A 14,976-nucleotide genomic window follows, 5' to 3' on the forward strand; every position below is an offset into this window, starting at 1 on the left:
CCCGAGGCGACGTGCCAAGAAAAGAACTGAAAGTGGGAGGAGTTACCCACCCCTGCGTGAGATGCGAGTGTGTCTGGCGCAAAAAAAAAGTGTAGATTGCCCGAACGTGGAGAGAAGATCGTGTGCAGTCATGTCGGCATATCCAAGTCCATCGGAAAGACTGAGGCCTGCTATGTCCTTGGCTGAAGTTAGTACAGGTTCCGCTCCAACGGGAGCTTCGTTGACGGACACGGGGATCCGGATGAAGCCGCAGGGGCTTTTCGTACTCTACACAAGTGGCAGCGTGGAGGCGCTCGGTGTGTCCTGCCCAAGGTGTGAGGGACTGGCGGTCCAAATCCGACCCTTTGGCCGATGTCTACACTGTGGAGAATACCTTTTCGAAGTGGACCAGCCTACTGGGTCGCCCCGTGCTTATCGGGTGGACTGGGTGACAGGTGCAGTCACTTTGGAGGAAGCTACTCCTTGGCCTGTTACTGCCACTACCGCTACATTAGTGTGCGTCAATCCGAGCTCAAGAGAAGCATCTGCACCTTCAGACCTAAAACACGCCAAGGGCAACGTTGTATAGATTGGGACAATGAAACATAGCAGTGTCTTCATCCGATCTGCCAGACAGATGGAAAATAGGGTCACCACCTGTCTGGATTTCACGCATAGGAGGGGGTGTCAGCTGACATGTCACCGCTGACATCCGCCGCTCCATAGGAGTGAAGAGTGTCCGATTTGTTCCGTCTGAAAAACTGACAGGCAGACCGGATCGGAAAGCCCACATGAAAGGGGCCTTACAATTGCCACATGTGCTAAAAGTGTGTTCCAAGCATCAACTACTCTTTTGGTAAAATAATACTTCATAATGTTAGTTTAGAACTTTCCTCCTGCTAGTTTGGGGTCATGTCTCTGTTTTTGATCTTAGTTTTATATTTAACTACTACACAATTTACTGTAAACAGGCAAAGTGATGTACTGGTACATTTCTGCCTGTATCCAGGTTTAGGGTACACGCACCCATTGAGATTTTACACAGCAGGAGTCTGTCAGCAGGTCCTGGCCAATGAATCATGGCCAGGACCCCCTGATTGGCTGAGTCCAATCACAGCCCAGAGCCTTGTGTGAACAATCAACACAGCGCTCTGTACAGAGGGAATCCCTGCAAAAACAAAGAGACACACTTTACACACATCTGCCCTAGATGTTAACTCTTTCTCAGCCAGTGTCATTAGTACAGTGACAGTGTCTAGTATTATCACTGAATTAGTGTCAGTTTTCACCCAGTGTCAGATTGCCCACCACACTAGAACAGTCCCATTATAAGTCGCTGATCCCCGCCATTAGTAGTATTAAAAAAAAATAGAGTTACGTACCGGTAACGTCTTTTCCAGTAGTCTTTCAGGACAGCCCACAATTGAGAGATACTCCTCCTCTTCCTCTAGGAAACACTGCGCCAGCCCATAAATTTCTCACTCCCCCTGCCAGACCTCAGTATTTATACGAGCACCTCCGGTCAGCTGGGGAGACACAAGAACATGTTAATAACATACAATTACATATCAACATCATGTCCTGGTCTTGAAATCAGACTTCCTCTATTCGGGTGGGTACCCAGGGCTGTCCTGAAAGACTACTGGAAAAGACGTTACCGGTACGTAACTCTATTTTTCCCCTCCCGTCTTTCAGGACAGCCCACAATTGAGAGGATAACCGAGAACTTACCAACTAGGGTGGGACTATGGCTTGCAAAACCTTTCGTCCAAAGGCTTGCTCACCTGCCGAAACCAGGTCCACCCTGTAGTGTTTAACGAAGGTGGTGTAGCTGGACCATGTTGCTGCTTTGCAAATCTGTTCCGGCGTTGCTCCCGCTCTTTCTGCTTGAGAGGTTGCCAGCGCTCGAGTGGAGTGTGCTTTAATTCCTGTAGGGATATCCCTACCAGCCAAAGTGTATGCTTGCTCAATGCTTAGTCTTAGCCACCTGGCAATAGTGCGCCTGGATGCTTTGCATCCCTTCCTGGTTCCAGAAAATAAAACAAATAGTGAGTCTGACCGTCTAAACGGTTTAGTCACCTCTAAATAATGTAGGATACTTCTCCTAACATCTAACGTACTGAAACGTCGTTCCCTTTCCCCCGAAGGGTTGGAACAAAAAGAGGGTAAAACTATATCTTGACTCCTGTGAAACTTTGAAGTCACTTTAGGAAGAAAGGCTGGATCGGTCTTGAAAACGACCCGATCCGGGAAAATAACACAAAAAGGGGGTCTGATCGATAGAGCTTCTAGCTCGCTGACCCTCCTAGCAGTGGTCACTGCAACCAAAAAAGCTGTTTTTAAGGTTAAATCCCTTAGAGAACAATTATCTAAGGGCTCAAAGGGAGTACCCGTTAGGGTATGCAATACCAGAGACAGGTCCCAACTGGGGAAGGGTGGCCCTCGAGCTGGTCTCTGTCTGGATAGTGCTTTAAAGAACCTGACTATCCAGGGACTGGTGGCCAGAGGTTTTTCTAAATACACCGTAAGTGCCGAAACCTGCCCTTTAAGGGTGCTAACCGAAAGACCCTTATCTGCCCCACACTGAAGAAATTCTAAGACAGCCGTGGGGCTCTGTACAGAACAGGGGCAATTTACACACCATTCGTTGAAACGAAGCCAAACCTTCTTGTAAATTTTGCGGGTCTCCTTTTTTCTACTATTAAGGAGGGTGGCAATTAAACCTTCGGAAAATCCCTTGGATCTTAGTATGGCTTCCTCAGTAGCCACGCTGCTAGCCTCCACCTGTGGACTTGTGGACATAGGACTGGGCCCTGTGATAGAAGATCCTCCCGCTGAGGTAGAAATAAGGGTGGTTCTGCCGCTAATTGTTTGAGGACTGAGAACCAAGCCCTCTTGGGCCAGTAAGGAGCTACCAGGACTAGAGAGGTGTGCTCTAATTGGAATTTTCTCAGTACTGCTGGAAGAAGTACCGGAGGTGGGAATGCATAGCATCTTCCGAACTTCCAGCTTTGGGACAGGGCATCCACTCCCCTTGCTCCTTCTCCCTTGTTCAGGGAGAAGAAACAGGGGGCCTTCGCATTTTCTCTTGAGGCGAAGAGGTCCACCTCCAGAGTTCCCCATCTCTTGTTCAGGAGCTGAAAGACCTCCTGGTTGAGGGTCCACTCGCCCTCCCTCAGCTGCCTCCGACTGAGGAAGTCTGCTGTTACGTTTCTTTCTCCCCTCAGAAAGACCGCCGAAAGGGAGAGGGTGTGGATCTCGGCCCAGCCCAGAATCTCTGCTGTCAGGACCGACAAACTTTCGCTTCTCGTGCCGCCCTGCTTGTTTAAATAGGCTACGGCCGATGAATTGTCCGATCTCACCTGAATGTGGTGTCCCTGGAGTTCCTCCTGAAAGAACCTGAGGGCTAGGCCCACTGCCCTCAGCTCCTTCCAATTGGAAGATCTTTTTAGATCTTGGAGACCCCAGGTACCCTGCGCTGGAAGGGACCCCAGGTGCGCTCCCCAGCCCTTGCCGCTTGCGTCTGTGGTTACCACCCGAGACACCGGGATAATCCACAGACGTCCTTGGGTAATGTTGGTGGCCTTTCTCCACCACCAGAGGGATTTCTTTACCTGAAGGGGTACTAGAATCAAGGAGTCTAGGGTTTCTAGGCTGTGATCCCAGACCCTTAGTAGGAAGGCCTGCAGTGGGCGAAAGTGAATCCCTGCCCACTGTACGGCTGGGAGGGCAGATGTCAGCAGACCTAGCGTTGACATCAGGGACCTTAGTGACACCTGTTGATTGTTTTGGAGGGAAGCTACTGCTCTGTCCAACTTCTTGACTTTCTCTACCGGGAGGAACACTCTTGAGAGAGTAGAATCCAGCAGGTACCCTAGGTAAGTGATCTGTTGGGATGGAATTAAACTGGACTTGTCTAGGTTCAGTAACCACCCTAGGTCCGTTAGAACCTTCTTGGTCACTTCCAGGTCCCTGGATAGCTGCTCTGGCGAGGCTGCGAAAAGTAGCAGGTCGTCCAGATAGGCTATGATGGATATTCCCTGAAGTCGCAGAAACGCTAAGGGTTCTGCCAGGATTTTGGTAAAAATCCGGGGCGAGGAGGATAGCCCGAATGGCAGAGCCTGGAACTGGAGGTGTACAATCGTTCCCTCTAGGTCCACGGCCAATCGCAGATAACTCTGAGAATTCTCTGCGATCGGGACGTGTAAGTATGCGTCTCTGAGGTCCAGAGATACCATGAAACAATTGAGGGGAAGGAGGGCTCTGACTGTATAAATTGATTCCATACGGAATTTCCTGTATGAAATGGATCTGTTCAGAGGTTTTAGGTTTAGGATTAACCTGTATTTTCCCGAGGGCTTCTTTACCACAAAGATGTGTGAATAAAATCCCCTTCCTTCCTCTTCCCTTGGAACTCTGAGGATGACACTCTGATCCTCTAGCTCCCTTAGAGCTCCCAACAAGGCTTCGGATTTCTCCTTGTCCCTGGGTAGATGGGTGACTAGGTATCTCTGGGGGGGAGGTGATGAAAATTCCAGTCGGTATCCCCCTCTTATGACCGCCAGGACAAACTGGTTTGGGGAGATTGATTCCCATTGTGGGAGAAAAGTCCCCAGTCTTCCTCCCACCCTGACTAACAAGTCATGGGTTTTTAGGGGGCTGGACAGGAGGGTGAAAAATCGCTCCACCTCTGCCTCTGCCCCTGGGGGTCCAAACCCTCTTTTGGCCCGCTGGTTTGGCCCCTTTTTGCTTATGCGGACGAAACCCCCTTCCTGCCTGTACTGTGACTCTCTTTTTAGGAGGAAAGGCTTTCTTTTTGTCCGCCGTGCGGTCTAGTACTGCTTCAAGGCCTGGGCCAAAAAGCAGGTCCCCTGTGAAGGGAATACCACATAACTTGGATTTAGAGGCGCTGTCGCCAGTCCAAGTCTTGAGCCAGAGGGCCCTTCTGGCCGAGTTAGCCAGAACCGCCGATCTGGCCGACATGCGGACTGACTCCGCTGAGGCATCCGCTATATAAGCGACTCCTTGCAGGATAGTAGGGAAGGAGGCTAAAATAGTTTCCTTATCCGTACCAGCTTCAATGTGCTCCTGAATTTTAGAGAGCCAATGCTCCAGATTGCGAGCCATTACCGTGACGGCAAGTTCTGGTTTAAGATTCCCCATAGTAGAATCCCAACATTTCTTTAATAGGGAATCCATTCTCTTGTCCATAACATCGGACAAAACCCCCATGTCCTCGAACGCTAAATCCGTGTTCCTGGACACTTGGGAGAAGGCGGCGTCTAATTTGGGGCTTTTGTTCCAAACAGATAAAGGATCCTCTGAGAAAGGGAATCTCCTCTTTAGGGATCTGGAAAAAAAGGGTTTCCTTTCAGGATCCTGCCACTCCTTCTTAATGGTCTCAACCAGTATATCATGTACTGGGAAGACCTTTTTCTCTTGCTCCTCCAGACCCCTGTACATTCGATCATGGAGGGTAAGAGGTTTCTTGTCGGTTTGGATACCAAGGGTTGTGTAAACTGCCCCTAAGAGGTCCTCTACCTCATCCAGTGACAATTTGTACCTAGAGGGCTTCCTGGACTCCCCGTCCTGGTCCTCTCCCTCTGACCCCTCTTGAGAATCAGAGGTGGCACTATCTGGAGGAACCTGTTCCTCTTGGGAAGGGCCTGCGGAAACATCTGCCATAGCTGCTGCAATGGGTATGACAGGAGCAGGACCCTGAGCCTGTGGCTGGGTTGTAACCAGGGTAGGGACAGCCAAAGGCTGTAATCTCTCAAACAGAGATTTGAATGAGGAGAACGTGGATGACAGTTCTTTAACAGAGGCTGCAAGTCCTGACTCCTGTTCTAATTCATTTTCCCTGACCAGGGATTGAATGCAATCCCTACATAGGACCTTAGTCCATGTTTCTGGAAGGACATCCCTACAGGAGGCACACTTCCTCTTTGAGCTATGCCTTCCACTACCCGTTTTTTCAATGGCTTTCTGAAACACAGAAAGGGCAGAAAACAACAGTTATAAAAATAAAAAATTTTAAAAAATTTAAAAAATTTAAAAAATTTAGTTACAACCCTGGGAGTGCACCTAGCCCCCTATAAACCCTGGGACTAAGGACTCCCCCTCCCCTGGCCACCCAGGGGGCTTGCCTCCCCATGCATTGAACCCTACATGGAGAGGCAAACCTAAGCTAGAGAGCGCCCCTCCCCAGGGTACTCTTACCTTAGGCTCGCTGGAGGTAGCGTCAGTTGTCAGGGCTGGCTCTGGAGATGCTGCCGACATGACTGCAGGTGGCTGCTTGCTGAGAGCTTTCTCCTCGCCTGTGCGAGATCCGACTCCCTCCAGCGTCCGCCCGGACCTCCTATCAGCACCGCGACCCGGAACCGGAAGTCGCGGTTCAAAGGGGAGACATCCGCTCTACGCCGGAAATGACGTCACCCGCCGTCCAGCCCGCTCGGTTCAAAAAAATTCTTTGCGGCCTGTAGTACAGGGCGAGCCTGGATGTCCCCCCCGCTGCGCCCCGCTGGACGAGATAGGGGTCCCCCGCAACCAGGAGCCGCGCTCGGCGTGGAAGGGGTGGCTAATGGTGGGCCTGCACCGCACCAGGATTCACCTGGAAGCCTCTGCTTCCTTAAGGTAAAATAGATGGCCTCAGTCCTCTGCCTGAATTGGCCTAGGTTCCCATGCACAGTGTCTCCCCACCGGAGGAAACACTAATACTGAGGTCTGGCAGGGGGAGTGAGAAATTTATGGGCTGGCGCAGTGTTTCCTAGAGGAAGAGGAGGAGTATCTCTCAATTGTGGGCTGTCCTGAAAGACGGGAGGGGAAAATAAAACAAACAAACAATCTAGTATATAGAACATAGTTTGAAGGAGCTATAACTTTCATGCAAATTGAGAAGCTAAGCTCATAGAAGGTGAGTCCTGTGTACTTACCGCATTCTTAGCTACAGCGTCTATTTGCTTTATTATCTGTGCCTGTAGAGACAAGGCCAGGTCCACGGCCTGCAAAGAGACCACAGTGTGTCAGAAGCACATTATTCAAGACACCAGACTTGCTGAACCCAACAGCCCTAGAGGAACGACCTACAAGTGCCAGCATTACAAAGAAGCAGAATATAAGAATATAGATTTCCTCAGATCATCTTCTTCACTGCATGATGGTGGTTGTAGGTAAACATGAAAGTTGCCTGAATAAGCTGCCAGCAGGGCACATGGGTAACCCACTGACCTCTCTACACACAAGATTGAAGTCATGTTCTTCTAGAATGACATTAATAACGTTGAAAAAGGTTCAACAAACTGCAGTAGTTTTGGTGCAGAGAAACCCCTTGCCCCCCACAAGTTCCTTGTAATTTTAGTGTATCATCCAAAGGTGGAATGTGTGTGGCGCACACTGACCCCAAGGGTGGGGAGGCCCACTGTGCCCAACACATTGCACAATACGGGGAAACGCCTGTTTTATATCTGGGGCTGGAGTCAATTGGGAGCTGAACCGCACAGCTGACATACATCTATACTATGTCTCATCCTATTCTTTCCTCCACTTGTGATGTGGAGGAGCGAATCGGATGAAACTTCCCTTCCTCTCCCTATGAAATGACAGTTGTCAAGTAACCAGCCGGTGCTTCAGTAGTGCCTACTGGTTACATATAGATGCCCGGCAGCTGCAGGGTTCGACTCCTTCCCCAGCAGGAATAAATTACCGAATATACTTTTGGACCTAGAGACAACAGTATCTGTCATAGCTGTATGATTAACTGTTGTGTGGCCCACTCGGCTCCTTCCCCAGCAATATCACAGATCACTTAAATGCAACTTGCCGAATTGTTGCATGCGCAGCAGGCACAAGGGGTCCAGAATTTAACCAGATACAGAATTTACTGCTGCAGGTAAGCTGTGCAGGGGAAGGATGTACTGTGAGATAGAGGATCTACTCCGGAACCCCTGAACTCTGCGCCACCCACTCCGGAACCCCTGAACTCTGCGCCACCCACTCCGGAAACCCCTGGACTCTGCGCCACCCACTCCGGAAACCCCTGGACTCTGCGCCACCCACTCCGGAAACCCCTGGACTCTGCGACACCCACTCCGGAAACCCCTGGACTCTGCGACACCCACTCCCGAACCCCTGGACTCTGCGACACCCACTCCCGAACCCTTGAACTCTGCGACACCCACTCCCGAACCCCTGAACTCTGCGCCACCCACTCCGGAACCCCTGAACTCTGCGCCACCCACTCCAGACCGCCTGAACTCTGCGCTACCTACTCCAGACCGCCTGAACTCTGCGCCACTTACTCCTGACCTTTGAAGTATGCATTACTACTGACCTGTGCACTCTGTGTAACTACTCGGATTTTTGCATCACTTACTCCCGATGGCAAAAGACTGCCTTACTACCTCTACTAATCTCTGCACTCTGTCACATACTACTGAACCCGTGACTCTGCTTCCCTTCAAGGCATGGCCAATATTCAGCACAATAAAACCTTCAACCAATTTTGGCTGCTGCGTGCGCCACACTTTTTTCTCAGACAGAAGGGCCCAACTTACGATCTTGCACACAGGCTCACCGTTTTCATAAAACACCCCTGTGCCTTGTAATGTCATGTATGGGGTTCAGACTGTAGCCAAGTGTTTGTGATATATATATATATATATATCACAATGTGCATTGGCAGCTGCAGGATGTCCAGTATTACCTAGCTCTTCCTCCCCAGCCTGACAATCCTTGGACCACCCCTTTCATCAAATTGTATTTCTGTAAATCACAGAGGCTCAGCATCACATGTGGGTGATACGTAGGGCAGTCAGCATGCAAATGCAGCCTGTTTTGGAAACACCCACTCCTTCAGACTGACATCCACCCATCAACGCATTTATAATTCCATAACTCCGCCCACGAGCCAGCCAACTGCTTCCATTACTGCTGAGTACTCTTGACAAGTACTGTGATGTGTTCAGGAAGCTATGTCCGCCACCTTGCCAGCCCCTCCCACCAGCCAGGATCTGCCTGCATTGCACTGAGACCCAGTGATGACATCACACGGTCTAAAATAAGGTATGTAATGAAAACCATAAAGGTTTTATTTAAAAAATTCATTAGCATATAGATGAGGAAAAGGAGGAATCGGACAGAGCAAAATATATGTAGATTAAACTTCATATTTAACGTTTATCTTAACCCACAAACAAAAAAATGTTGTATATTGCAGCTTGCCGGTCCTTCGATGTGACCGCAGTATTTTCTTTTTTACACTTTACTTGTAGCACAGGCTGAGCTTCAAGAAGGCCTGCCTTTGTTCATCTGCATTACATGGTGGGTTGCTGAGATTAGTCATTTACACAATTAAAAAAGCATATACAGTATCTAACAAAAGTGAGTACACCCCTCAAATTTGTATTAATATTTTATTCTATCTGTTCATGTGACAACACTGAAGAAATGACACTTTGCTACATTGTAAAGTAGTGAGTGTACAGCTTGTATAACAGTGTACATTTGCTGTCCCCTCAAAATAACTCAACACACAGCCATTAATGTCTAAACTGCTAAGATCAAAAGTGAGTACACCCCTAAGTGAAAATGTCCAAATTGGGACTAAATAGGCAATTTTCCCTCCCCGGTGTCATGTGACTCGTTAGTGTTACAAGGTCTCCGGTGTGAATGGGGAGAAGGTGTGTTACATTTGGTGTGATCGCTCTCACTCTCTCATACTGGTCACTGGAAGTTCAACATGGCACCTCATGGCAAAGATCTCTCTGAGGATCTGAAAAAAAGAATTGTTGCTCTACATAAAGATGGCAGAGCATGATCTCCTACCTTCAGAGACTGGGCCACAGGGCAGTATTCCAACATGATAATGACCCCAAACACACCTCCAAGGCGACCACTGCCTTGCTAAAGAAGTTGGGGGCAAGTCCTGGTTCACATTGATTGGCATGCGATTCAAAATAGCGTCAATTGCTGGAAATGGTAGCATCTTGTTTCTGTTCTACTTTTGGCGATTTCGGAGTGCGATTTTTATTGACATCTGGGCAGAAACCTGCACAGATGTCTCTTAAATCACCCCCGAAGTTGGGACTGACATGCGGGAATGAATGATCTCACACAATTTCGTTCCCGCAGTCAGTGTGAACGAGGATAAAGGTGATGGACTGGCCAAGCATGTCTCCAGACCTAAACCCTATTAAGCATCTGTGGGACATCCTCAAACAAAAGGCGGAGGAGGCGCAAGGTCTCCAAGGCTACTTTCACACTGGGGTGCTGTACAGGCATTTTAGCGCTAAAAATAGCGCCTGTAAAGTGCCTCTCCTCTCACACCAATGTAAAAGCCTGAGTGCTTTCACACTGGATGGTATGCTTGCAGGACGTTAAAAAAAGTCCTGCAAGCAGCATCTTTGGAACAGTTAGAGCGGTGAATACACCGCTCCTAAAACACCCCTGCCCATTGAAATGAATAGGCACCACTGCCGAAGAGCCTGCAAAGCGTTTCGGCAGGGGCGCTTTGCGGGTGCTATTAACCCCTTCTTCGGCTGCCATCGAGGGTTAAAAGCGCCCCGCTAGTGGCCAAAAAGCGCAGCTAAAACTACCGCCGACGCTCTCACAGCCCCAGTGTGAATGTGCCCTAACATCCACCAGCTCTGTGATGTCGTCATAGAGGAGTGGAAGAGGACTCCAGTGGCGACCTGTGAAGCTCTGGGGAACTCCATGCCCAAGAGGGTTAAGGCGGTGCTGGAAAATAATGGTGGCCACACAAAATATTGACACTTTGGGCCCAATTTGGACATTTTCACTTAGGGGTGTACTCACTTTTGTTGCTAATGGTTTAGACGTTAATGGCTGTGTGTTGAGTTATTTTGAAGGGACAGCAAATTTACACTGTTATACAAGCTGTACACTCACTACTTTACATTGTAGCAAAGTGTCATTTCTTCAGTGTTGTCACATGAAAAGATAGAATAAAATATTTACAAAAATGTGAGGGGTGTACTCACTTTTGTGAGAAACTGTATGTGCTTTCTTTTCAGCTCACAAGAAGCAACAATGACACTTGCATTTCTAGCAGGATTGACGGATATTTTCTGTATTTGATGAAAATGCTTTTCAATAAAAACGATTGCAACCAATCACATCGAAAAAATGGTGTCTTCACTTTTTGGGTTCAGATCCACAATAATTGCTCATATTGTAAAGATCCCCTTCGTATATTGTTGGCATGCTTTCCCATTTCTATACTATTGCCAAACTCGGTCCCTTTCTCAGTAACAAGTATAACAATCCCTTTTTAATATATAAAGAAGATAAATAAAAAGGATATTTTAAAGACAAAGAAACCCCCCGCCATATGGCATCCTCCCTCTCCCCCCATTAATAATCCTCCTTGGAAAGGTCAGTACATGCAAATGTGCCATACAAGGAACATTCTGTGATCTCCATATACATCAAGTGAAGATTTCTCACACAGCACTCTTTAACTCTTCATTAGCCTGAAAAGATCCATCATTTTATGTGGTGCTGCTGGTAAAATACATCATTATGATGTTAGATATTAAAGTGGAGTTCCACCCATAAATATAACATTACATCAGTAGTTTAAAAAAAATGTCATTAGTCCTTTCAAAAAAAAAATTTTTTTTAGATGCCTTCAAAGTGTTGTTGCTAGGCAGAATAGTTATTCTTCCCACTTCCTGCACCTAGGTGCTTAATGCTTCCAGTGTAGCATGACCGCGCAATTGTCATTTAAAAAGCGACAGTGAAAATTGACTTGGGCAGGAGAGGGAAGGGGGGGGGGGCTGTTATTGAAGTGGTTAAGTATTACTAGCTCTGAAAGCAGTCTAGAAAAAATAATGGCAAGTAGGTATTCAAGTTTTTCCCTGGGCATTCCCCAGGTTTTTGTTGTTATCTGTTTTAGCCTTCCAATGCTACTTACTGCGATAGCCAGCTATAGATGGGGGCGGAGGACATGTTTGTGTTTCACCTATGGTGCTTGTAGTGTCCAGCAGTGCACCAACACCTTTGCAGCCACTGTGCTATATGCTGGGTGTTTGGTGTGCTCTTGTACCTTTAAGAAGGGGTGGCTCCCCTTCAGTCCACCTGCCCCTATCTATCCATTAAAATGCATGTGCCTCCACTGTGGGGACACTCATTGTTTAGTGTTAGGACCACAGATATTACAGGGTGCCTTGGCGCGGCTCTGTGGCTCACGCATGCGTTTGCAAATGCGTGCGGACTGAACCCCTGTTTTTAACGCATAGTGTTAGACAGGTTAATTGGTTGTCTGCTAGCTGGTCGGTAAGTAGGCTTGGTTTTTCCCTGGGCATTCCCCAGGTTTTTGTGTACAACTATTGTACAATTTATTGAAAAAGGAGTTTTGGCATAGAATTTTATTATTCTCATAATTATAAGCAGATGTTCAGAGTACCCCCCCCCCCCCCCCACACACACTCCCTTACATCAGATGCTCAAGAGCCCCCCCATCAGAAGTCAAGAGCTCCCCACCATCCCTTACATCACAGTGCACCCACTTAAACTTGTGCTGGGAAGCAGAAAGTACAAGGTATAGAGGAGGACCAGAGGGGGAGTGTGCTGAGACCAGGGGAGGCGGAAACAAGGAGGTGCAGGATCTGGCGGAGGAGTTCTGTCCACCTTTCTGCTGCAACCTGCTGAGATGAGGGGGAAATTACCTGGCAGGTCGGATTTGGCCCATGGGCCTTGTGTCTGACACATGTGCCATAGTGTATCCACTGTATATTATATATCTGGATCATCTCTTGGGTGTCTCTTTTCCAATCTAATCAAGTCCCATTTTCAAATCCCTTACTGTGAGAGATCCCCCCCCCCCCCCCCCCCTCAAACAATTCATGTCACTCTGCATGTTGCACTGCAGCAACTTATATGTAAATATAAGTGAGGTTTGTGTCATATGTACATATAAATGAGGTGGTGTCTAACCTGCTGAGCCGTCAGCCCCGGTCGAGGGACCATCATGACCTCCTTCATAAGGTTCAGCTTTCCTGGAGAACACTTGCCGTAGCTCAGCAATGTAATCAGAGGGGTTGGTATCGCCATCTTGCTGGGCGGCTGTGTGAGGAAGACCACAGATAACAGAAATGTTATTTTAATCTCACAATTTGGAGCTCATTTTCTAGCTCTGGCTCCGCTGCCACTTGTCTGTAGGAAGCAAAGAGCTGCCGAGGAGAGGGAAAGGTAATTACAGTCACACAGTTGGCCATCAAGTTCAATCTGATCTCCGTAAAAAAATATCCTCCCTCTCTCTACAACCTTATGCAAAACAATTATTTAATAAATAAATATTTATATATATATATATATATATATATATATATATATATATATATATATATATATATATATATATATATATTTGCATGCCTGTTTTTTTTCAGAAATTCATACTTTTCTGCCTTTTGACATCATCATCAGGCATCCAACCAAGATTCCTTTATTGGCAGCCTGTGGAAGTGGTTGAGCAGTCTTGTGTACCTGCATGGTCTAGGTGGAATAATGTTATTGATTCAGTTGATCGGCCGATGCAAGTGCTGTGACAGGGGAGCACACAACTCCCCTGTCATTGCTGCAGCAACCTGAGTTGGCCACACTGGGCTACAGCAGGAGGACTACACTTTGCAAGGCAGATCATTACTCTGCTGCCTTCTGTTTTTCTAGGCAACACAGCATCATACTTACTACCTGGGAAGTTGCAGCTGCTTTATAGTCGTGCTCATAAGTTTACATACCCTGCAGAATTTATGATTTCTTGGGCCTTTTTCAGAGAATATGAATGATAACACAAAACATTTTTTTCACTCATGGTTAGTGTTTGGCTGAAGCAATTTATTATCAATCAACTGTGTTTACTCTTTTTAAATCATAAATGGCACCAGAAACTATCCAAATGACCCTGATCAAAAGTTTACATACCGTTCTTAATACCGTGCATTTCCCCCTTTAACATCAATGACAGTTTAAAGTATTTGTGGATGAGGCTCTTTATCTTCTCAGATGGTAAAGCTGCCCATTCCTCTTGGCCAAAAGCCTCCATTTCCTGTAAATTCTTGGGCTGTTTTGCATGAACTGCACGTGTGAGATCTCCCCAGAGTGGCTCAATGATATTGAGGTCAGGAGACTGAGATGGTCACTCCAGAACCTTCACTTTATTCTGCTGTAGCCAATGACAGGTCGGCTTGGCCTTTTGTTTTGAAACATTGTCATGTTGGAATGTCCAAGTACATCCCATGCACAGCTTCCTGGCTGATGAATGCTAATGTTCCTCCAGTATTTTTCGATAACATACTGCATTCATCTTGCCATCAATCTTGACCAAATTTCCTGTGCCTTTGTAGCTCACACATCCCCAAAACATTAGAGATCCACCTCCGTGTTTCACAGTAGGGATGGTGTACCTTTCATCATAGACCTTGTTGACTCCTCTCCAAATGTAGCGTTTATGGTTGTGGCCAAAAAGGTAAATTTTAGTCTCATAACTTCAAATGACTTTGTGCCAGAAGGTTTGAGGCTTGTCTCTGTGCTGTTTGGCGTATTGTAAGCGGGATAATTTGTGGCATTTGCATAGTAATGGCTTTCTCCTGGCGACTCGACCATGCAGCCCATCTTTCTTCAAGTGCCTCTTTATTGTGCATCTTGAAACAGCCACACCACATGTTTTCAGAGAGTCCTGTATTTCACCTAAAGTTATTTGTGGGTTTTTCTTTGCATCCCAAAAATGTTCCTGGCAGTTGTGGCTGAAATTTTAGTTGGTCTACCTGACCGTGGTTTGGTTTCAACAGAACCCCTCATTTTCCACACTTTATGATTAGAGTTTAAACACTGCTGATTGGCATTCCCAATTCCTTGGATTATTTTTTATTTCCCTTTCCTGTTTTATACAGTTCAACTACCTTTTTCTGCAGATACTTTAAAAATTATTTTGCTTTCCCCATGACTCAGAATCCAGAAACCTCAGTGCAGCACTGT

General features: G+C 47.2%; 1 protein-coding gene across 1 annotated transcript in view; it reads right to left on the bottom strand.

Annotated features, from left to right (window-relative positions):
* The window catches only part of ENO4 (enolase 4), a 43,983-nt gene that overhangs the window by 13,121 nt on the left and 15,886 nt on the right, over nucleotides 1–14,976 (bottom strand). Inside the window, exons 6-7 of the mRNA XM_040361504.1 lie at nucleotides 12,934–13,062; nucleotides 6,912–6,980 (exon numbers count right to left, since the gene is read on the bottom strand). Of these exons, the coding sequence (XP_040217438.1) occupies nucleotides 6,912–6,980; nucleotides 12,934–13,062 (198 nt within the window). The remainder of the gene's footprint in view (nucleotides 1–6,911; nucleotides 6,981–12,933; nucleotides 13,063–14,976) is intronic.

Source organism: Rana temporaria, chromosome 8 (genome assembly GCF_905171775.1).
Source record: "Rana temporaria chromosome 8, aRanTem1.1, whole genome shotgun sequence".
NCBI classification, from domain to species: domain Eukaryota; kingdom Metazoa; phylum Chordata; class Amphibia; order Anura; family Ranidae; genus Rana; species Rana temporaria.